Source organism: Ursus arctos, unplaced genomic scaffold (genome assembly GCF_023065955.2).
Source record: "Ursus arctos isolate Adak ecotype North America unplaced genomic scaffold, UrsArc2.0 scaffold_3, whole genome shotgun sequence".
NCBI classification, from domain to species: Eukaryota; Metazoa; Chordata; class Mammalia; order Carnivora; family Ursidae; genus Ursus; species Ursus arctos.
In genome coordinates this window covers 97,230,830-97,253,933 of record NW_026622985.1, presented here as the reverse complement: position 1 = coordinate 97,253,933, position 23,104 = coordinate 97,230,830, and the positions used below count along the sequence as shown (strand labels likewise).

Here is a 23,104-nt window from a genome sequence, read left to right as displayed (position 1 = left end):
GGAATGGAGTTGACAAAGGTGCCAAGAGTGGAGCATTCCCTGTGGTCTAACGGGACCAAGTGAGTTTGGCAAATAACGAAGAGAATACACTTTACCTCACTCAATTGTATGATAGTCTTAATTGTGTGACCGTGTATATTTCTAATGTTCAAGGTTTTGCCACCCCAGAAATTTAGTGGCATGTGTAACAAAGTGTTAAGAACTATTGTTAAAGGAAGACAAAAAGGCACTCTTGTTCTAGAGCACTCTGCTTGTATTTCTTACTGTGTGTCACATGATTTCATGATGTTCCAAACTTGCACTCTTCTCTGTGTTGAAGACCTGGGGGATGTTTAGCCCTTCATAAATGAAAATGATTTGTTTCCTTTTCATTGGCTTCCCTCAGATGTCTCTAGTTCTGGGAAGACGTTATCCAAATACCACTGAAATGATTTGCAACCCAGTCGTTTCCTCAATTCAACACGCTCACTAATGTTTCCGTAGGCAACAGATTTCAGACCAGGTTGTCGTAAAAAAAACTGCTCCTAAATGGAAATAGAGAGTCATTTCATTAAACCAAACAAGTTATATCTAACATAGTAGTATATATTTCCATCACCTGAACTAAAACACAAAAAAAAACAGAAGACCTTCCGATTCTATCCATAGAGTGAGGGAAGAGATACACGTGGTACCTGGGATTCACTTGCCCCACACGTATTCACAGACTGTGCTGTGACAAACCATGGCACAGGGGCTGTAGAGAGATCCAGGGAGAGAACCGGGGATCCGGGTGCTGCTTCTTAGGAGCCCAAGAATCACAGCCAGCTTTTGTGATATATCCCCTTTCTCCTGCTCTCTCAATACCCAAGGACAAAACCCTCACTCCCTGGTCCCAATCAACACTTCCATGGTTTCAGAAATGGGGGGTGGGTAGTGGCTAAGCGCAAATTGACTCTGGGGGAAGACAGCCTGGGTTCACATTCTTGCTCTGCTACTTATTATGTGACCTCTGCCCCTGCCCTCATGAGGTTGTTGTGAGGATTGAACACTCTAATATGTGCAGAGCACTGGGGAAACAAAGGCTGGCGTGTGGTGTCATGTCAGTTCTGGCCATTATTATCACCACACCCAGTTTGTCTGTTAGACACTCTAATTTAAGATAGTATTAAGTATGAATGTCTAATGGATTCAATCTGCCCCACATTAAAAGAGAGATTCTAAATAGACTGAAGCTTCCTTTTAAAGAACCCTTGTATTTTCATCTGTGTTTCCCAGTGACCAGAATATAGTAATATTGTTGAACAAGAGAAGGAACTTGCTTCTCCAAGCTAGTGTATTATGGGCATGCCATGTTGGATTCTCCCTGGGACCCTGGACCGTTGTAGGTCTTTGCCATCATGTCTTGCCACTTGCAGGGGATGGGCCTGTGGGTGGAAGAGGGGTGTTGTCATTTGGGAGCAAAGGCAGAGAGGACCTTAGACAACATTTTGTGCGAAGCCCTCTCTTGTCTAATGTAACTTACTACATTTTCTGGTGTGCCGGGTCATACAATCCATTGATTTTATGCCGAACATTATATGCTTTTTAAGTTAGATGGACCTTTTTGCCACTATATCCTCTATGAAATTCAGTTAACTACTCAGTCCTAGCTGTGTTCAAGTCGGCTACTTAAGTCTGGGGCCAGAAAAAAATCAGCAAGTGTAAAAATAAGCTCAAGATCTCTCATAGATAAATGCAATATAAAATAATAATAATTTCTAACCTATAAGATTAGAATACAAAGTTTAATTAAAACCAGAGTTGGGGGGCGCCTGGGTAGCGCAGTCGTTAAGCGTCTGCCTTTGGCTCAGGGCGTGATCCCGGCGTTCTGGGATCGAGCCCCGCATCAGGCTCCTCCGCTGGGAGCCTGCTTCTTCCTCTCCCACTCCCCGTGCTTGTGTTCCCTCTCTCGCTGTCTCTCTCTCTCTCAAATAAATAAATTCTAGTTATATAAAAGGATATATATTTGTTTTTAATGTAACAAGAAACTATTAATTTTAGTGACTACTAAATTTAGTGATTTAGTGATTGCTAATTTAATGTTACTTTTGAGGGGTGGAACTATGGGCTGAGAAAGCCTGCTTTTCACTTAGTACTCTTTCAATATTGCATGACTTTTAAACGTGAGTATGTTTTACCTTTTAAAAAGTAATTTCTTTTAAAAATCAGGAAATGTACCGTATGGTGACTAACATAATATAATAAATATATTATTATAATGAAAAAAGATACAAAAAATCAGGAAATATAATAAGCATACAAAAAGTACATAAAATTAAATGTGCAACTTAATGAATTGCTGAAAATCAACCCCCGTCATACTGACTAGGTCAAGAAAGAGAACATTAATGCCATCCCCGAAGCCCCCTGCCCTTCCCGTCCTGAGCATAGCCTTTCCCTTGGTTTTAAATCCTATCTTGATTATGTATTCATGTCTTTGCTTTTCTTTTTAGCTTTGATTATCTAATTGTGCACACATAAATTACATGGCTTAATTTTACCCATTTTTAACTTAATAGGAAATGGAATAAATCAGTATATATTCTATTGTGTTTGGCTGCTTTTGTTCACCATTATGTCTTTAAGGTGTACTGTACTGTTGTATGTATATCTACAGTTGGTGAATTTTCATGGCTGTATAGAATTATAGCAATTAAACACGTCACATTTATCCATTCTACTCTTGATCAGCAGTTGGGTTGTATTTAGTGGTTGGCTAATACCAACAATACTGTTTGTAAACATTCTTGTTTGTGTGTTCTTGTTGCACAAAAGCATGCCTTTCTGGGGTGCATACACAGAATGGAATTGCTTGATCACGGGATATTCATGATCTTTACTTGATTTTGCCGAACTGTCTTCCAAAGTGAGTGTGTAATAATGAATACTCCCACACGTGGTGTCTGAGAATTCCTGTGTTTGCCACCACTTGGTCCTATGAGACTTAAAACATTTTTGCCAATCTAAGTGGCTATGTAGAAATATCTCACTGAGGTTTTAATTCACATTGCCCTGATTACTAGAGAAAGAGTATTATTACTTTTATAATTTAAAATAATAAAGAAATATTGGATTAAGACCAGAACATAGAATATCATAGAGATTTTCTTACGTATTTCTCCCCATGTATCTGACATGAGGTCTTGTTGGGGTTATCGCCATATTTGTTCGTGCATGGATCCTGGAGGGACAACTTTCAAATGGGGTCACAGCTACGTGTTCTCTGTCTGTGCACCCTTTTAGGTCCTGGCTAGGGACTGAAGCCTTGGGGAGGTGCACAGATGAAGGGGCATGGCTTTGACAGAGAAATCTTTGATTGTTGGTTGAAGAGAGGTGGTGGAGGTCCTCGTGCGGTCTCCAGACCACAGCAGCTGCATCCCTTGAGAACTTAGTAGTAGAGGAAGAGAATGTAAAGAGTTGCCTATGGGGAGGGGAGCAGGGAGAGGTGTTTGCTTCAGAGGGGCAATCCTTAGGTGGAAAAATAGATCTGGGCCAAACAAAACAAAACAAAACAAAACAAACTTCCTGTGGTGGTTGATTTACTTCTGAGAAACTTGGGTTTCCCTAGAAATTAAAATAAAAAGTAATGCTCCAGTGTAGTAAGTCAGAATGAACTAATTGAGAATAGGGTCTAGGGAAGGTGGATGAGGGGCTGAAGGTGTACCGCTAATTTAAGGAAAATAGAGGAAAAAACCCCAAACTTGTTATCCGGAAAGGTAGTAGCAGGTTTCTTTAGAGCAAGTCCCATTCTGTACTCTTGCTCGTCTTTCCAAATCAGAGACACTTCCTTCACCTTGTATTCATCCAGCCAAACGTGCACCAGTCGGAGATTGTTATACATCACGGCTTTCGTAAGCCCAGGTTGATTTGGAAAGCGATGCTTACTGATGTGTCCCACTCGTGAGCAGGGGAGTATAAAGAGCTGGCCTCCACACATCCAGATCTAGACAAAACAGGACACATTAATGTATATTTGCCAGTACTAGGCAAGGGCCGATTTTTTAAAATAAACATAGGAATAGCTAACATTTCTTAGGTTGTTTATTTAATCCTCACAACAAACCTATAATGTAGGTACTGTGATTATCCCCGCTTTACAGATAAAGAAACTAGTATATACGTTGGTTAAGAAACTTGCTTAGTTTGTTTCCCAGAGTCCGTAGTCTCTCATGGTTCATTCCCCCTCTGTTTACCCCCCCTTTCTTTATCCCTTTCTTCTCCTACTGATCTTCCTACTTCTTATGTTCCATAAATGAGTCTGGGAAACAAACTGAGGGCTTCAGAGGGGAGGGGGGTGGGGGAATGGGATAGGCTGGTGATGGGTAGTAAGGGGGGCACGTATTGCATGGTGCACTGGGTGTTATACGCAAGTAATGAATCATGGAACTTTAAAAAAAATTAATTAATTAATTTAATTAAATTAAGAAAAGAAAGAAACTTGCCCAGTGACAGAGAATGCAGGGTTTACACTCAGGAAGTTTGGCCTCAGAGCCAGCACTCTGAATACTAAGTGATTCTGTCTCCCTCATACGTGACCAATTCTTTTTTTGTTTTTATTTTTTGTTTTTAAAGATTTTATTTATTTGTTCGCGAGAGAGAAAGCACAAGCAGGCAGAGCAGCAGGCAGGAGAGGGAGAAGCAGGCTCCCTGCTGAGCAAGGGGCCCACAGCTGCTCGATCCCAGGACCCTGGAATCGTGACCGGAGCCGAAGGTAGACGCTTAACCAACTGAGCCACCCAGGTGCCCCTGGATCTCATTTTCATCCGAAATTGAGAACTACACAGTTGTTCACTTAAGCTACTGTTTGGGGGCGCTTTGTTATATATCAAAAGCTCTCTTTTTTTAAAGTGAGAACTTAAGGAAACTTGGAAGATCATTAATATCTGTTTAATAATTAGACCGGAGAAAGCACTGTTTATTATATGTTTGAAATGTTTCTTGATTAGAAAAGAAATCTGCCATACAGAATAGAAAACAAAAGTAATCCTAGTGATGAAAGAGGTACAAGAGTAAAAATTTCATCAAAAAACTTTCTCAAAAATCATGGGCCGCCTGGGTGGCGCAGTCAGTTGACCATGTCTGACTCTTGGTTTCAGAGCAGGTCATGATCTCAGGGTCCTGGGATTGAGCCTACATTGGACTCCACCCTGACTGTGGAGTCAGCTTGGAATTCTCTCTCTCCCTCTGATCCTCCCCCTACCTCTGGAATAAATAAATAAATCTTTTTAAAAAATCAAATTGAAGGAAGCGATAGCAATTTAGCCTAACCTTCATAGGGCTTATGTTTTGTTCTTTTACTGTTGATTCATTCTCAAGAGAGACACGATCCATCTGGACATACATTTTGTCGGGCTCGCCGTCCATGTAGACGACGATCAGCTTGCTTCCGCAGATATTCTGCGGGAAGTTGTCCAGCCAGCTCCCAGTTTCTACTGCTAGTAGTAAGAGGAGGAGGAGTAATAGCACTAGTACCCCATTGAGAGTTAGGGTAACACAGTGGGTAAGAGCACAGACTCTGGGGCTTCTCAGTATGGTTTGAGTCCTCCATCAGCTGTATGAACTAAGGCAAGTTACTGCAGTTACTCAACCAATTTGTGCCTCAGTTTCCTCAATTATAAAGTGAGAATAACAGTACCCACCTCATGAGATTGTGAAGAGTATTAGATAATTTGATACTTATAAAATGCTTTGAGTTTGTGTTTGTAAATAAGCGTGTATCTCTGCTGTTGGGAAGTGTGGGAGGTTGCCAGAATGACCACAGATCCTCTTCATTCCTATATGCACACTTCTGTGCAATGTAATGTTGTACCTCATTCCATCAAGAGGTAAAGCTTATTTCTCCATCTCTTAAATCTGGCCTTGGCCTCATGATTTGCTTTGGCCAATGGGACCTTAACAAATGTGGCACAAACAGATGCTTGAAAAGTGTTTGCTGCGTGGGACTTGCCTTCTCTTGCTACTCTTGGGAACCTTGTGACCATTTCACTGGAAATGAGCCAGAGCTAGCCAGACTGATGTAAGAGACAAATGGCAAGTCATCTCCACTACCCCAGCTATCACTGGGCAAATGCCCAGACATACAAGTGATGTCATCCAAAACTCTCTAGCACCAGCTAAGCCTCCGGATGAACACAGATGTATAGGCAACGACAGGCAACAAAAATCAGCCAACCTGTCTATGACCAGAAAAGCCACTTTAGCAACACAGTGAATTATGGGACATAACAATTATTTGCTCTTTTAAGCCACTGTGTTTTGGGATAGTTTGTTATACAGCAAAAGCTAACTAACACATGAGGGGACATTTTTCTCTTAACTGCAGTTTTACTCATTAAGTAAAAAAGACCTCCATCCACTTGGTTGCTTATTCTAGAAACCTGGTGTGATAGATGGAAATACTGTTTGGCAAATATTAGCTCACTCCCCCATCCCTCACTTTGGGGCAAAGTTTATTCCTCTGACATCCTGACTTTGGGCTTGTCCCTCTGGTGCTCTGGCCAACAGAACAGGAGCAGACATGATGCATGCTGATGCTTTAAATATGCTGTGGTTTGGCTTGACTTTTGCATCCTTGCTCATCCAAATGAGAAGAATATGCTGAGTTGCTACTAGTTACCACTCGTATACTAGTACTGCAAATACTAGTAGGATAGTAATACTAGTAGAACGCGAGCAGAATTCGAATACTCTTAGAATGATGAACAGACCTGAATCAAAGTCAAAGACTAGAGCCGAGCCCAGACCATCTAAATTCAGAGGCAGAGTCACCCTGGCCAGCCCATGAACATATGAAAGAAACAACCTAATGCTTATTGGTCTAAGCCATTCAGTGTCGAGCTGCTTTTGTAACACACCATCATCATGGCATTAGCCGACTGATAATGGGTTGTCCGGGACGCCACTTTCTCTTAACATCCATCTTACCTGTTTGGTCTCTAAGTTCCACCCACTCTACTCGTAAGATATGCCTGGAATCTGTCCAGTCCTTCCACCTCCATTACCACCACTCTAGTTCCATCCGAGATCACTCTTTGTCCAGATCATCACAAGACGCTCCTGCTCTCCCTGCTTATCCTCCACTTTGTTCATCTCCATCACCGTCCTACTTAAAACCTACCTGCAGCATTCCACCGTGCATATGATACAATCTAAATCCTTACAAGGTCCTGTGGCGTCCTGCCCTTGCCCCCTCTTGGCGTTGCCTTACCCTTCTCCCCTTGTATCATGGTCCAGCCTCACTGGCCCTTCTCCACTGACACATATGGGTTGGAAGGCTGCCTATTTTCTGAGTCTGCAGGCAGAAATCAGGGCATTACTAAGTATTTTCTTACTTCTGTAATCTGTATTTGTTTTTGTGAGGTGACGGAGGGGGACCTCATGTGACAAAACGAGGGTAGGATTTTCTCAGGCTGTTCCACTGTTATGTTCCCAGTTATGGGGCTGCCTTCCAGATTCAGGCAGTCCATCAGATTTATTTTCTAGTGGGATCCCATCTCCTCCAGTCTCAATAAACATCTCAGCAGAAAGTTAGGAGAGGCTGCCAGCCAGATACTATTTTAAATGAGAACTCGGGGATAGCTGTCGCATAGAAAAAAGGGAACCAACGCTGGCTGAGGGCATGTTAGGTGGCAGACACTGTCTTAAATGCTAATGCACATTGCCTCAGTGGTGGCACATGATTATTCTGATCATTTATACATGAGGCTTCTTAGACTCCAAGTGGTTCAACCATTTACAAGTATTTCCCAACCACTTTTTACGTGGTCAACATACCAGGTGCCGAGGGACCCAATTGTGAACAAGTCAGATGGTGTCCCTGCCCTGACGGGGCTCACACCCTGGTGAGTACACAGCTTGATGGGGGCCCAGCACAAAATAAAACTGGAGTCTCTGATTCAAAAATTATAACAAATTTCAGGAAGGTGGGGCGCCTGGGTGGCACAGCGGTTAAGCCTCTGCCTTCGGCTCAGGGCGCGATGCCGGAGTTCTGGGATCGAGCCCCACATCAGGCTCCTCTGCTATGAGCCTGCTTCTTCCTCTCCCACTCCCCCTGCTTGTGTTCCCTCTCTCGCTGGCTGTCTCTCTCTCCGTCGAATAAATAAATAAAATCTTAAAAAAAAAAATTTCAGGAAGGCAACAGCAGAGTATTCCACTAAGTGTGGGGTCCTTCCAAGCGTGGCCCCACATGAGACCACACAGGTTGTGTCCCCACAGAGCCTGCCCTGAACACACAGACAAGTGACAACTAGTGTACAGCAGAAAAAGGGTTGTAATGGGTAAAGCAAGCGCTGTAATGCATAAGCATACACAGGAGAAAGGACCCGAGTTGTGTTTGTGTGTGGGTGTGTGTGTGCACACATGTGCGTCGGCATGCAGGGGGAGTGAGGATAAGGTCAAGAAAGCTTTCCACAGGCACCTGGGTGGCTCAGTCAGTTAAGTGTCTGCCTTTGGCTCAGGTCATAATCCCAAGGCTCTGGGATCGAGTCCCATATCGGGCTCCCTGTTCAGCAGGGAGTTTGCTTCTCCCTCTACCCTTTCCCCCGGCTTGTGAGCTCTCTCTCACTCTCTCCTGCTCTCTCAAATAAAGAAATAAAATCTAAAAAAAAAAAAAAAAAGTCAAGAAAGCCTTCCTGAAAAATTACATCAAAGCTGTAACTATGGACTGCGGTAGTGGGAAAGAGCAAAGTGGACAGAGGTGAGTGATGACTTAGACCTAGATCTAACCATACATGGTGGGGGAAAGTAGGGCATGAAAGGGAGAGTGGAGACCAAGAATGTACTCTAGGGGGATGGGGGATGGATGGTTGCAGGTAGGGGGAGGGTAGCATGTCATCCACCCAAAGAGGAAAAGAACATGGGAGGCAGAATGGGTTCAAGAGGGTAGAAAGAGCTCCATTTTTGAAATGTTGGGTTTAGGATACTCATGGGATATTCATCCTATAGGAGAGTAACCTATAGGCAATTAGACATACAAGTTATGGCACAGAAGGACCTGGGAAGGAGCTAGAACGGTGTCATTGGCATGTAGTCATTGAAGTATGGTGTAGATAAGGTTACTAAGAGCGTGGACGGAGAAGAGAAAGAGTGCCTTGGAGCAACCCATGAGAGGTGGAAATTCTGAGCACACGGAAGTAACCCAGTGACGCCCTGGCAAGCTGTGGTCAGAGCGGGAGGCTGCCGAGGAGCATGCCCAATCCCCCCTTACGGAGACTCTAAGACTTTGCTCCGCCCTTTCTCCATCGCCAGCGCACGGTTTGCTTTCAAATCGCAGCATCCAATGAGGTTTGCCCACCTTGGGCTGAATCTAAGCTGGCGTCAGTATCTAAGAGGTCCCGTCCCACAGTGAGGCAGACGATCCTCAGAGTATATGGCAGGGTTCCAGGGCTGGAGCAGTGCACCTTGCCCACATCTGGGGCCACCAGGATGGAGCCCCAAGCCATCAGACTGTTGGAAACTGCTGGAGGCCAGCCTCCACTCCACCAGGAAACTGAAGTGTGGATCTGCAGCCTGGTTGGGAGAAGCATCCTGAGGCTGGGGGTGAAGCTGCAGCTTCATGGGCACCCAGCCCATCCCCACTTTCCAGAGTGACCGTAGCAGGGCAACTAAAACACAGTCAGAGCTTTGGAGGCTTCCAGAGAGAAATGGCTTAGAGACAATAGAATGGAGCTGGCGAGGTGTCCAGACCTGAAGTTGAGTAGCTAGTACAAAGCAGGAAATGATAGGTCTGGAGAATATACCCCCAGGTTCTGTGAATCGAGGCAAGTTACTCGACCACTCTGTGCCCCAGCTTCTCCACGATAAGTAGGAGATCATGCACCTAGCTCACAGGTTTATCAGGAAGAATAAGTAAGTTAGTATCTGTCAGGGTCCAGAGCAGTGCATGTCACATACGTAAGACCTTGTCAGATAAATGAAATACATCTTTATCCGTTACACCGTAACTTAAAAATGTCATTTCTGCAGGGAAGCCATCTAAGACACACCCCTCCCCCGACACAAGGCTAGATTCCCCTTTTATCTGATCTCGCAGTGCTCTGTATTTCTCCTTCATTGCATTTATCAAAAATAACTAACTAACCACTCTCTCCCCGTTGGCAGCACGGGGCTTCATGCCAGCAGGAGCCACGTTTGCACTGTGCGCCATGGTACTTAGCACTAGCCCAGCACTTTGCACATAACAGGCTCTCAGGATTGTTGAGTGAGTGAGTGAGTGAATGGATGGATGAAGGCTGTGCCTTCTTCTGAATGCCCAGCATCTGGCATAGCCCGACACAGCAGGTGCTCCTACCTGATGGCTACATTGGACCTGACTAGAACTCTTGAGACAGTCTTAACCTTAAGCAAACGTAGACTTGGGTACTGTCGCCACACAGGTGTTAGAGCCATGGGAGTTGATGCAGGTGTGCCCTGAAAAATATTAGCAAGGTTCGACACGACCCAGGCCGATCAGAACAGAGATGCGACAACACATCCTGTGCCCCTGCCCTGCCCAGCGCTGTCCCTTTAGTTGCTGGGTCATGGAAAGCCCATGGATCCGCGGGGTCAGTGGGCTGTCCATGGGCGATATTCTGTTGACTCAGAGTCGAAGTTCTTCCCCACCAGGTTAGGAAATATTGCACTATATTAACAACCAATGTGGCTTCACAGGTACAAAACAGCTGAGGTCAGCCCTGAGCCCTGAGGAGCACATGGGATAAGAAGGGACAGTTGACAAGAACCAGTCTCGGGAACACCCATGCTTCCGGGATGCACAGAAGAAACTCCTGCAGACACTGAGAACAGAGCTGTGGAAGAGGACCAGGAGCGTTGTTCTAAACTACAAGAAAACGTCTGGAAAAAACTGGTCTATGGTGTCAAATGTTGCAGTCCTCCAGTATACAGAAGAACAAATGCCATCCATTAGCGACATCAATATTAAACTGGTGACAGTTCCCAGGATGATGTCCCAAGGTGCTGAGGCCACCAGGATGTGGATTTATTGGAATGAGGAGTGAGAAATTAAGACGTATGTACAGATGTCAATGATCTCTCCGGAAAGACACGGTTACTTATCTTGGTTACAGACTGCTGCTAGTGTCAGGAGAGTACCCTAGCTATTTACTAATTTACATGTTTATGAAAAGAGAAACCCACACATACTTAAAAAATATGAAGGGGCCATTAGGAATGGAGTAGTTGAAAATTAATACATTTGAATAAGTTAGCTGTTATTTGCTATCTGGAGGGAATACAGAGCCAGGAAAAGGAATATACTCCCTCTTCAAATATGCATGTATTGTTCACAAAATTGATGTTATTCTGAGACACAAGAATGTGCTTATTAAGATATTAGGTCCTGAGAAGGGGACCTAATATACCATATACCATATTCACAGAGAGCCATGTAATAAAACAAGGAAGCATCAACAAACAATGAAAAGTACCAAAGACATGAACATTATAAAATAATGCCTGGATCAGAAGGGAACACATGATGGGGGTGGGGAGAAGTAATGAAAATAAGAAGCTTACGACATACTGCCAAATAGGGCCTTAAGAGGAAAAATATATTGCTCCAGATATTTTTATATTCAAAATAAATTATCTGAAGCATTATAAAAGGAGTTTGTGCTTAAAGGAACTTCGAGTGAACAATGTAAAAGCCAAAAGAAGGAAGAGGGAGATAAAATCCAAAACAGAAAAAAATATATCAGAAAAAGAAAACACAAAAAGCAAATATAGCAAACAATTTAATACACACTAAGATAATATGTGCAATTCAGAGTATGATCTCTGCAGATGATTGCAAAGTCTAAAGAACAGAGGGCAACAAAGAATAACTACACCTGTCACTTATGAGGCAGCTTCTAGAAAGGATCTGTCTTTACAGCGTTGTAATAGGGATCTCCGGTTTTTTTTTTTTTTTTCATTTTACCTGCAAGGAAGCTTAAAGCTCAGCCAAGATTTGAACTTAGTCATTGATTAAGCTGCTTTCTTTGCACTGGATTGTCTCTGCTGGAAAGAGACAAACGGGCAGAGAAAAGTGAGACAAAAATTAAGGATAATAATGGTGAACTCACAGCCCAGATTTGTATGCACAGCTCAAAGTGACCGTTATTTCTTTAAGTGTTATTTAAGTCACCTCTGCACCCAATGTGGGGCTCGAACTCACGACCCTGAGATCAAAAGTCGCAGGCTCTTTTGACAGAGCCAGCCAGGCACCCCAAAGTGAACATGATAAAAGCCTGTTAGAATTTAGTCAAAAACCAAAACTTACCTATGATAAACACACAATAAACATCTGAATGGCACTCTTATATTTTCTTCAGACTCTCTCTCCAGGAATAGCTACTTCGTACTTTGTTTCTCTACCCCAATTATTTCATTAAATGTTCACAAAATTGCAATTCAAGAAACAGAACAAATGAGCAAAGGAAAAAAGAGAGAAAGAGAGAGAGAGAAAGCAAGAAACAGACCCTTAACTCTAGGGAATACACTGATGTTTACCAGAGGGGAGAGGGTGGGGGAGGGGGAACCAGGTGATGGGGATTAAGGAGGGCACTTGTCCTGATGAGCGCAGCTGATGCATGGAATTGCTGAATTCCTATATTGTAGATCTGAAACAAATGTAACACTGTGTTAACTATCCTGGAATTTAAATAAACATTTAAAAAGACCACAAAAACACAAAAATCGTCACAAAATTCTGAGAATGGCATTTATATTTATTCCTATTTACCAGGTGAGGACATGGGGAATTAGAAAAATTAATGGTTGACCCACGATCCTACAGCAAGTTAGTGACAAAGCTGGGACCCATTCTGATGCCTAATGTCTAGTGATCTAATATCATGGGAATATTTAGAAGTCAAATCAACCTTTAGATGTGAGATGTAATTCACATTCTACAAGAAATTCACCCTCTCACGGTATACGATTCAGTGACTCTGGGGATTTTCCCGAGGTTGTCCAACCAGCACCACTATCTCATTCTGGAACATTCTCACCACCCCCAAAAAGAGCCCTGGGACCCAACAGCACTCACTCTCCTTCTTCAAGCCCCTGACAACCACGAATCTATCTTCTGTTTCTATGGATTTGCTTAGTCTTCACATTTCCTAGGAGTGGACTCATTCATATCAATATGTGGGCCTTTTGTATCTGGCTTCTTTCACTCACCATAATGTTTTCAAGTTCCACCCATGTTGTAGCAGGTATCCCGGGGATTCAAGTGTTGAGAGACAACCCAGACAACCCCTACCGAGTCTTCTCAATTTGCAGATGGAGAAACTGAGGCCTGAGATAGTCTGTATAGTTGGTGGCACCCAAGTCCCCCACTGCCTAATCCTATTATTTTCACCACACCACAACCACCTAGACCATCAGTATAATAAAGAAGAACTTTCAAATGTCCACAATAGCCAAACTGTGGGAAAAGCCTAGATGTCCATCAACAGATGAATGGGTAAAGAAGAAGTGGTACACACACACACACACACACACACACACGCACACGCACACACACACACACGCACACACGCACACACACAGGAATATCATGCAGCCATCAAAAATTGAAATCTTGCCATTTGCAATGACATGGATGGAACTAGAGGATATTATGCTAAGCGAAATAAGTCAATCAGAGAAAGAAAATTATCATATGATCTCACTCATATGTGGAATTTCAGAATCAAGGCAGAGGATCATAGGGGAAGAGAGGAAAAAATGAAACAAGATGAAACCAGAGAGGGAGACAAACTATAAGAGACTCTTAATCTCAGGAAACAAACTGAGGGCTGCTGGAGGGGAGGTGGGTGGGAGGGGTGGGATAGCTGGGTGATGGACATTGGGGAGGGTATGTGTTGTGGAGAGCGCTGTGTATTGTGTAAGACTGATGAATCACAGACCTGTACCCATGAAACAAATAAAACATTCTATGTTAATTTAAAAAAAACGACTTCAACAACAACAACAAAAATTGGCATCCAAATACATGCTTAAAACTCCCTATAGATGAATCAAACGAATGTGTTGGTTAAGAACCATATCTGCCAGTGAGAACGTATGAAGATTAAAAGATGTTCAATTATATTAAATTAGTCAGGTCTTAAACAGTTTGCATAACATGATCACATTTTTAGAAGCACAGCATGTATATAAACTCAGCAACTATCTAGAAATGAGATTTACAGGTATTTTCTGTTATGCCCTTTGCTTTTCTATATATTTAAAAATAAAAACCATATACTGCTTTTGTATTGAAAAAAAAAAATAAATGCTCTTCCCTCAAAAAAAGAATGAGTTTTCACAAATAAATAAAAGCATTACATTAATTCAATATACCATACATTAGAAATGACAAAACATATGATAATAAAAGCTGGTATTTTACTAACTATTGTCACATTTTGCGAGGAGTCCCATCATAGGTCATTTACTTCATGTGATGTGGGAATGGTACCAGATGCCCAGGCAGGAAAACTGGGCATAAGCACCACAGGGTGTCTCCTTACCTGAAGTCAGCTTTCGCTCTCTCTGTACAAAGGTAACTATTTAAAAGGCCAAGTCTGAATTACCCTTAGTGAAAGTTCCAAATTTTCTGCTCCCCAGAGTTCCATGTCCCTGTCGTACTTTCCAATCTCATTAAAATAATGCCTATTTATAGCAAAAATTCCTCCAGCCATTGCAGGTGACCTAAAAAGGACACATAAAATATTAAATCACAGATTCAGTTTTCTGGACTTTTTGCCAAAATTATATTGAATATTAGCAATAACGTAAAAAAAAAACCTAGAAAACAGCAATACTGATACCAAAATTGTTAACTTAATATATATTTATGTATGTAAAAGTAGTAAATTGAAACCATAACTACCTAAAAGTATGCAGTAACTTTTCTTTTTTAAGATTTACTTATTTATTTTAGAGAGAGAGCATGTGCGGGGTGGGGAGGGGCCGAAGGAGAGGGAGGAAGAAACTCAAGCAGACCCCACATGGAACTCGGAGCCCCACGTGGGGGTTGACCTCAAGACCCTGAGATCACGACTTAAGCAGAAACCAAGAGTCCCACACTTAAACAACTACGCTACCCAGGTGCCCCGTAGTAACTTTTACTCAGCTCTCACTGAATTGTATAATGATATCTTCTCAATGTTGTCTTTTTCTTGAGTGGGAACATTATCTTTAGAATGTGAGTTTCCCCTGGGGACAACCACTGAATTGGGTATTAGAGTTTACAAATCTCCTTTTCTAAGCACATTAAGTGAATTATAATATCTACTTTTGGGAAAACCATAATGTTCCAAAGCATCTTTTTTTTTGTCCACCAATAGCTGGGCCCGATAACACCAAAGTAAGTAGTGTGAAAATAACTACATGTTCATCTATTCATTCAGTTTTTTAAAAGTATGTATTAAACACCTATGATGTGTTAGAGATAAATTAGAGAATCGACAGGCCAAGGTCCCAGCTCCTGCGGGGGCAAGGGTGGAAACAGGGGCTCCCACTGTTGCAGTGGTCCCAGAGGAAGAGGATGGGATGGTGGTTAAGGGTCCAGCAATGAAGGTAATGAGATGTGGTCCAACTCCTCATGTATTTTGAAGATGGAATCAGCAGATCTGCTTATGAGTGGGATGTGGGTGTAGGAGGAAGAGAAGGGTGAAGGTTGACCCCAGCCTTTTGGCCTGGGTACCTGGAAGGTGGAGTTGCCATGCACTGAGATGGGAATGGTGGAGGCGGCGGGGGTAGGTTTTGGTGGAAAGATTCAACTGGGGACATGTCTGAGATGTCAAGTCAGCATTCAAGTGGAGATGCCAGTAGGCAGGTGGATGGAAGAGTCTGGCACGCTGCGAGCCACCGGGGCTGGAGACAGAACTTTGGGAGTCCTCAGCATAAGATGGACAAGAAGCACTTTGTGAGTGCAGGGAGGTGGAGAAGAGGATCAAGAACTGAGGTCGGAGAGAAGAGGAGGAATCGGCAAAAGAGATGGAAGGAGCAAAGAGGTAGGTGTGGTGGGTGGTAGGAGGAAGCCCTGGAGATTGTGCTGATTGGAGTTCAAGGGAGGATATACAGTATATACACAGGGTATACAGTGTGTAATGCATGGGGCATATAACATACTCTGAATCAACTGTTTATGTTATCAGTAAGGCTATGAGGGAGGGGAGCCTGCAGGCCAGACTGTCCTTTACAGTGTAGAGTCTAAGCCTGGGACAGAGAGGGCCTGGACCATGGGGACAGGCAGAGAGATGGACAGAGAGTCATCCCAAAGGCTGAGTCCCCTGGAGCTGGTTAATCGCTGGGTTAGTGTAGGCAGTGGAAGACTGCAGGTGTAGTCATGCTTCATGGCTACATAGTATCCCATTATGGTTCCAGCATAAAGACCTAATAATTTCCCAGTCATTCCTCCCTATTCTTAGATAGGAGTGTTCTCTCACTCTCTCTCTCTAATAAATAAATAAAATCTAAAAGAAAAAAAAAAGAGAGAGAAGAGAGAAACCATGAGGGGTAAAAACAGAAATCAAAGAACTGGAGATCCTGATGATGTCCAGGGGTAGTTGTGGGTGAAGCATAGCAGGAAAAAATCAGGAACATCTTAGGCTGTGGCCAAAGAGACAGATATCTGGTAATTGAGAAGATGAAAGGTCCAGGATATGTCTATAGGAATAATAATTGCTAACAGTGATAAACATCGATGTAGCACTTTTCACGGACAGATATTGTTCTGTAATTCTCATAACAACCCTGTGAAGTATCATTAACCTCCAGACTCCACATATAAGGAAATAAGGTGCAGAGAGGTTAAGTAACTTGCACAAGGTCACAGAGTTCTACTTAAATTAAAATAGAGACGAAGATCAAGAACTTGCCAGGCTACAGTGTTAGAAAATTTACTCTGTGTGATTTGTAAAACAAAGAGCTTAGTAGTAGAGGAAGAGGAGGAGCTGGGCGTCAGTTACCAGCAAATGCGGGGAGTGACCTGGAGGAAGTCTCTTCAGAAATAGCCTCATAGATACAGTTAAAAGTCACAACATCAAATTGTTCTCACTTAGAAATACATTTTCCGAGACTAATAATCTAGGAAAATCATATTCATCTCTATAATATTATAGATGAAAACACTTAGATAAATTTATATACGAATTTAGCAAAGACATCTACTTTTTCTGGGCTACCCACAGTGCTAGCATTTTGTTCACTGACCACATGCAATTTGCTCCTGAGAACCAAGTCCACATTCTAAAGACAGACACCTGAAACCAGAGGGACACTATCCATGGCAGTGTTCTTAACTGGGGTGAGATGCTCATTTCCAACCAAAGAAACTAAAAACCTACCAAATTCTATTATTATAGACTTTTAGAAACAAGATAAATAACACAATATTTCTCTTCATTAAACCCAAGAAATTGAAAGAATCATCTCTGAAATCTTATTTTTTGCCCCAGGTTCCAATACATATTCCTATAACCTGAAGAAATCTCCTACCGGATGGGTCTAGTAGGTCCTTCTGGTCCATCCGTCTCATAAGAGAGAACATTGTCCCATTTAAATTCTAGATTCCAGGTGAAAGTGCCCCTTACAACAGGAGAGGGCCTGTATTCTAGGGTCTTATGGTCAATGGGATCTATCAGAGGACACACCACCATTTTGGGGTCCTTGGCAATGGGAGCCAGCAAGGGCTGCAGCCACACATGATTCACCTCACAGTGGCTATCCAGGAACACCAGCACATCTCCTGGGGAGGCAAGAATAGGCTAGTGTTAGTGCAAACGGATAAGACAGCTGGCAACCCAAATCAAAGTTCAGTGCAAGGAGTATTTGTTGAGCATTTACCATGTGTTTGGCTTTTACAGTGCTTACAGATTCACCGGGGGTGGGTGGGGACTAGAAACACATACTTTATTTTGTACCATATCATGTACAATGATGTGCCATAGATGTTCAGAAGAAGCTGGTGAACTGTGGGTTAGACAGTGGTTTGGGGAAGATTCTAAAGAAGCAGGTGGAATTGAGTTGGGCTTTAATTTAAAAAATGGTATTATAGCTTGGCCTTGATTGATTGACTCAACTTAGCCAATGTGTAATGCAAGGATAACTTGTGTATTTTTTGGTGCTTGGGATGCAAAAATGCATAATTATTTTTGCTCTTGAGTTCAAGCTTTAATGAGCATCTGTTTAGAAAACATGGGGGAAAATTGGCATGGCCAAAATGAAGAATACATGCTGCTAAAGTACCTTAATAGGCTCAAATTGGGAGAGACCTCAAAATTCAGGTGCAGAGTTTGTATAAAATCATAGGAAGGTATAAGAAACATTCCAAGGCTGATCAGAAGACTTAATATTGTTAAAGTGGTAATAATCTCCAAATTGATCTAGAGATTTGGTATAATTCTTATCAAAATCACACCTGGTTCCTTTGGAGAAACTGATCCTAAAATTCATATGGAAACGCAAGGAATCCATATTAGCTAAAATGATCTTGAAAAAGAACAAAGTTGAAGGACTTCTGGATTTCAAAACTTACTACAAAGCTATAATAACAAACAATATGATGCTGGCATAGGGATAACATAGAGACCAAAGGGATAGAATTGAAAGTATAGAAATAAACCAAACGTCTGTGGTTAGTTGATTTTTGACAAGGGTGCCCAGCCAGTTCAATGGGGGATGGAACATTCTCTTCAATGAATGGTCCCAACACAGCTGGGTATCCACATGAAAAAAGAAGGGCTCCTGGGTGGCTCAGTTGGTTAAGCATCTGATTCTCGATTTCAGCTCAGGTCTTGATCTCAGGGTCATGAGTTCGAGCTCTGTGCTGGGTTCCACACTGGGTGTGGAGCCTACTTAAGGGGAAAAAAAAAAGAATGAAGTTGGATCCCCTCACGGCAAACACAAAAACTAACTCAAATGAATCACAGACCTAAAAAGGTCAAACCTAAAACTATAAAACTTGTAGAAGAAAACAGAGGCATCCATTTCTGACCTCAGGTTAGATGATTTCTTAGACATGACACCAAAAATACAAGTGACAAAAGAAAAAATAAATAAGACTTCATCAAAATTAAAAACTTTTGTGCTTAAACAAACACCATGAAGTTGAAAAAAATCCACAAAGTGGGAGAAATTATTTGAAAATCACACATCTGATAAAGGACTTGTATCTAGAATATATAAGAAACTCCTACAACTCAAAAAAGAAGAAGAAGAAGGAGGAGGAGGAGGAGGAGGAGGAGGAGAAGGAGGAGGAGGGGGAAACTTAATTAAAAAATGGGCAAAGGAGGGGCACCTGGGTGGCTCAGTCAGTTAAGCATCCAACTCTTGATCTTGGCTCAGGTCTTGCTCTCAGAGTTGTGAGTTTAAGCTCCATGTTGGGCTCCATGCTAGGCGTGGAGCCTACTTAAAAAAAAAAAAATGGGCACAGGATTTGAACAGACATTTCTCCAAAGAAGATAGACAAATGGCCGATAAGCATATGAAAAGGTGCTCAGGATCTTTCATCATTAGGAAAATGCTGGCCAAAATCACAGTGAGATAATACTTCATGTCCGCTAGGATGGCTATAATCAGAAAGGCAAACCATCACAAGTGTTGAGGAGATTGTGGAGGAATTTGAGCCCTTGTCCATTGCTGATAGCAACGTGAAATGTTGCAGTCTCTTTAAAAAATGATGTGGTAGTTCCTCAAAATTACGCATACAGTTGCCACACAGCCCAACCATTCCACAGCTAGGTACACAAATACCCAAGAGAAAGACAACTTAGGTTTGTACAAAGTCTTGTACATGAATGCTCATAGCAACATTCTTCCTAAGAATAAAAGAGTCATAACTCAAATGCCATCGAAGGGTGAACGGATAAACAAAATGGGATATATCCACGTAATGGCAATAAAGGGAATGAAATACTGTCCATGCTCCAACATGGACAAACCTTGAAAACATCACGCTAAATGAAAGGAGCCAGTCACAAGAGACCACATATTATATAATTCCATCAGATGAAATGCGTAGAATAGCTAAAAATCTATATGTATAGAAGGTAGATTAGTGGTTGTGGAGGGTTTGGTGGAGGGGAGGGGGAATGGGATTAGAAGCGATGGCAGGTGACTGCTAACGCATATGGAGTTTCTCTTCAGTGGGAAAAAATGTTCTAAAACTAGGTTATGGTGATGGTTGCATAATCCTGTGAATATACTAAAAAACACTGCATACGTTAATGGGTGAATAGCATGTGAATGATATCTCAAAAAACCCCACTAACATCCTTAGGAAAGAAAGAGTATGTCCCCCACATCTTAACTAAAGTGCAATTATTCTTATGTGCAATTCACATGGTATTTTAAATCATTAAAAGTGATAGAAACTTGATGCCTCAGCTCACTCACTGGTTTCTTATCTACCCATCCAAAATGGCATCTCCAAGCTCATGTCTATTCTACTGGTTTCCTGAATAAGCAGGACTCTTTGGAAGAGCCACTTTATTTTGTTCCTTTCAATCCACAGGGAGGACTGGTCCTTTCCCTGCCCTTAGTTACAAACCAGAGCAGGTCCAAGACTTCCCGGGTGACTCTTTCGTTAACTGAAAGTCTCATAGTTACTTGAAGTTGGAAACACTGTCTCAGTTCAGCAATGAGGATTTCCAGTCCCATGTTAGAACCCAAACTTCCCCGACTGCCTGCAGAACGGCTCATTGTCCCTTCCCCGCCCCGGACTAGGGGGACACATGAAAAGGTGCTCAACATCACTCATCATCAGGGAAATGCAAATCAAAACCACAATAAGATATTACTTCACACCTGTCAGAATGTGTATTATTAAGAGGACAAGAAGAAGTGTTGGCGAGGATGTGGAGAAAAGGGAATCCTTGTGTACTGCTTGTGAGGATGTAAATTGGTGCAGCCGCTATAGAAAATTGTATGGAGTTATCTCAAAACATTGTAAAATAGAAATACCATATAATCCAGCAACTGCACTTCTGGGTGTACGTCAGAAGGAAATGAAATCACCACCTTGAAGAGTTCTCTGTCCTCCCACGTTCACTGCACCATTATTTACAATAGCCAAGACATAGAAACAACCCTGAGTATCCATCCACGGATGAAGGGATAAAGAAGCTGTAGTATGTACACAATGGGACATTATTATCACATCAGCTCTAAAAAAGAAGGAAATCCTGCCATTTGTGACATGGATGGACCTTGAGGGCATTATCCTAGGTGAAGTCAGTCTGAGAAAGACAAATACTGTATGATCTCACTTATATGTGGAATCTAAAAAAGACCCTGAACTCTTCAATTCAGAGAACAGATTGGTGGTTGCCAGAGGGAGGGGGTGGGTGAGACGGGGGAAGGTGGCCAACAGGTACGAATTTCCTGTTATAAGATAAATAAGTCCTGGGGTGTAATGTACAACGTGGTGACGATAACTAACAATACTGTATGGTATATTTGAAAATTGCTAAGACTGAATCTTAAAAGTTCTCACATCACAAGAAGAAAAAGCTTAACTACGTGAGGTAGTGGAAGTTAACTAGATTTACTGTGGCGATCATTCCACAATATATATGTGTATCACACATCATTATGTTGTACACCTGACATGAATACAATGTTATATGTCAACTGTAGTTCAATTAAAAAAACACATCTTTTTAAAATTATAACTAGTGAGGTTGAACTTTTTTCAGGTGATCAGTCATTTCTAAATGAAATGTTTATATCCTTTGCCCATTCAGGTGTTGGAGCCCTGGGTTTGTTTTTGTTTTTGTTTTTTTCTTTTTTTAATGGCTTTGTAGACACATTTAACATACTGAGAATATTAATTTTTTTTCCTATGGAAGTTGTACTAATTCCCCTAGTCTACTGTTATTTAATTTTATCATTTTTTGTTCACAATAGGTTTACTATTTTGGTAGTCAGTGCTGTCCTTTCCCTCAGGTTTAAGCTTTGAAATTTCTTCTTTATTCATTGAACAGGTGAGTATTGATCTAGGTTTTCTTTTTGTAATTTTTAAATTCTTATAATAATTTAATGATTTTTTTAAAACTAAAACTAATGATAAAGCTGGAATTTATTTGGATTATGGTATGAGATGAAGATAAAATTCTTTCCCAAGTAACTTATCGTCTCCCAAATAACGGAACAACCACCACAACAGCAATAACAAAAAGCCCTTCTTCTCACACTGACTTGTGTCTTATTTACCGTAGGCAGGGTAGGTACCCTTAGCATTTAAAGATTCTAGTATTTCACCTTTTGACAACTGTAATGACCCAGAAAGATCACAAGTGTAGTATCTTTAAGTTGCAAAAGAATTTAAAATTATTCTATGTGCAATATCAAGCTTTTCCTAATTCTAATTTAAACTGTGAAGCCTATGGGCACAAGCTACCTGGCACCTCCTGGCACACGAACTGTACTGTTTTTACACTCATCCTGAAGCATTTTACGGGGGTTACTTACACACCGTGACGAGAACAATGCCGCATGGAATTCCTCTCGGCAGATTCCTACACTCACAAGGAGATTCCGTGGGAATCTCAAGTTTATTGCCAGGAAAGGGAGCATTTGTTCTGCATCTGTTGGCCTCGGTTATAGGAAGGATGATGCTCTTTCCTGTTCAAGGAGATAGCCTCTTGGACATTCATCTGAATCCCATAGAATCCCAGACTGCCATCTTCCCAGATTAAGCCAAACTCTCCCTGGGCCTAGAGTGAGTGAGGGGCGTGAGGTCAAACTCACCTGATGAGGACCCTTCCCAGCCTTCCTCCCAGAGAGCGTGTGTGGGATGTACCAAGGACCCCTGGGCGCTCACTCCGCCTTCCCCGCAGAGACTTGCTCTGCAGCCTGCAATCAGGGGCACTTTCTCTCTGGGGGTGGGGCAAATGCCTTGGTGGCCTCGCGCAGGCTCTGCCTCCTTCCTTGCCTTTTCTTTTCTGCCTGTCTTTAGTTTCTACATTTTTTTTCCATTTAAACATAGCTCATTACATTTAGTTTAAGTAACATTAAAATATTCTTGATTTGGTTTCCGAAGCAATCATTTTTAAGGTGTTAAAATGTTTTCTTTTTTTTTACTTGTGGGGGGGCAGAGGAACAGGGAGGG

General features: G+C 42.1%; 1 protein-coding gene across 1 annotated transcript in view; it reads right to left on the bottom strand.

Moving 5' to 3' along the window:
• Positions 1–223: 223 nt before the first annotated feature.
• GALNTL5 (polypeptide N-acetylgalactosaminyltransferase like 5) overlaps positions 224–23,104 on the bottom strand; it is a 44,785-nt gene continuing 21,904 nt past the window's right edge. Inside the window, exons 5-8 of the mRNA XM_044392267.1 lie at positions 17,491–17,740; positions 14,580–14,697; positions 3,815–3,964; positions 224–524 (exon numbers count right to left, since the gene is read on the bottom strand). Coding sequence (XP_044248202.1) covers positions 369–524; positions 3,815–3,964; positions 14,580–14,697; positions 17,491–17,740 — 674 coding nt within the window. The 3' untranslated portion in view covers positions 224–368. The remainder of the gene's footprint in view (positions 525–3,814; positions 3,965–14,579; positions 14,698–17,490; positions 17,741–23,104) is intronic.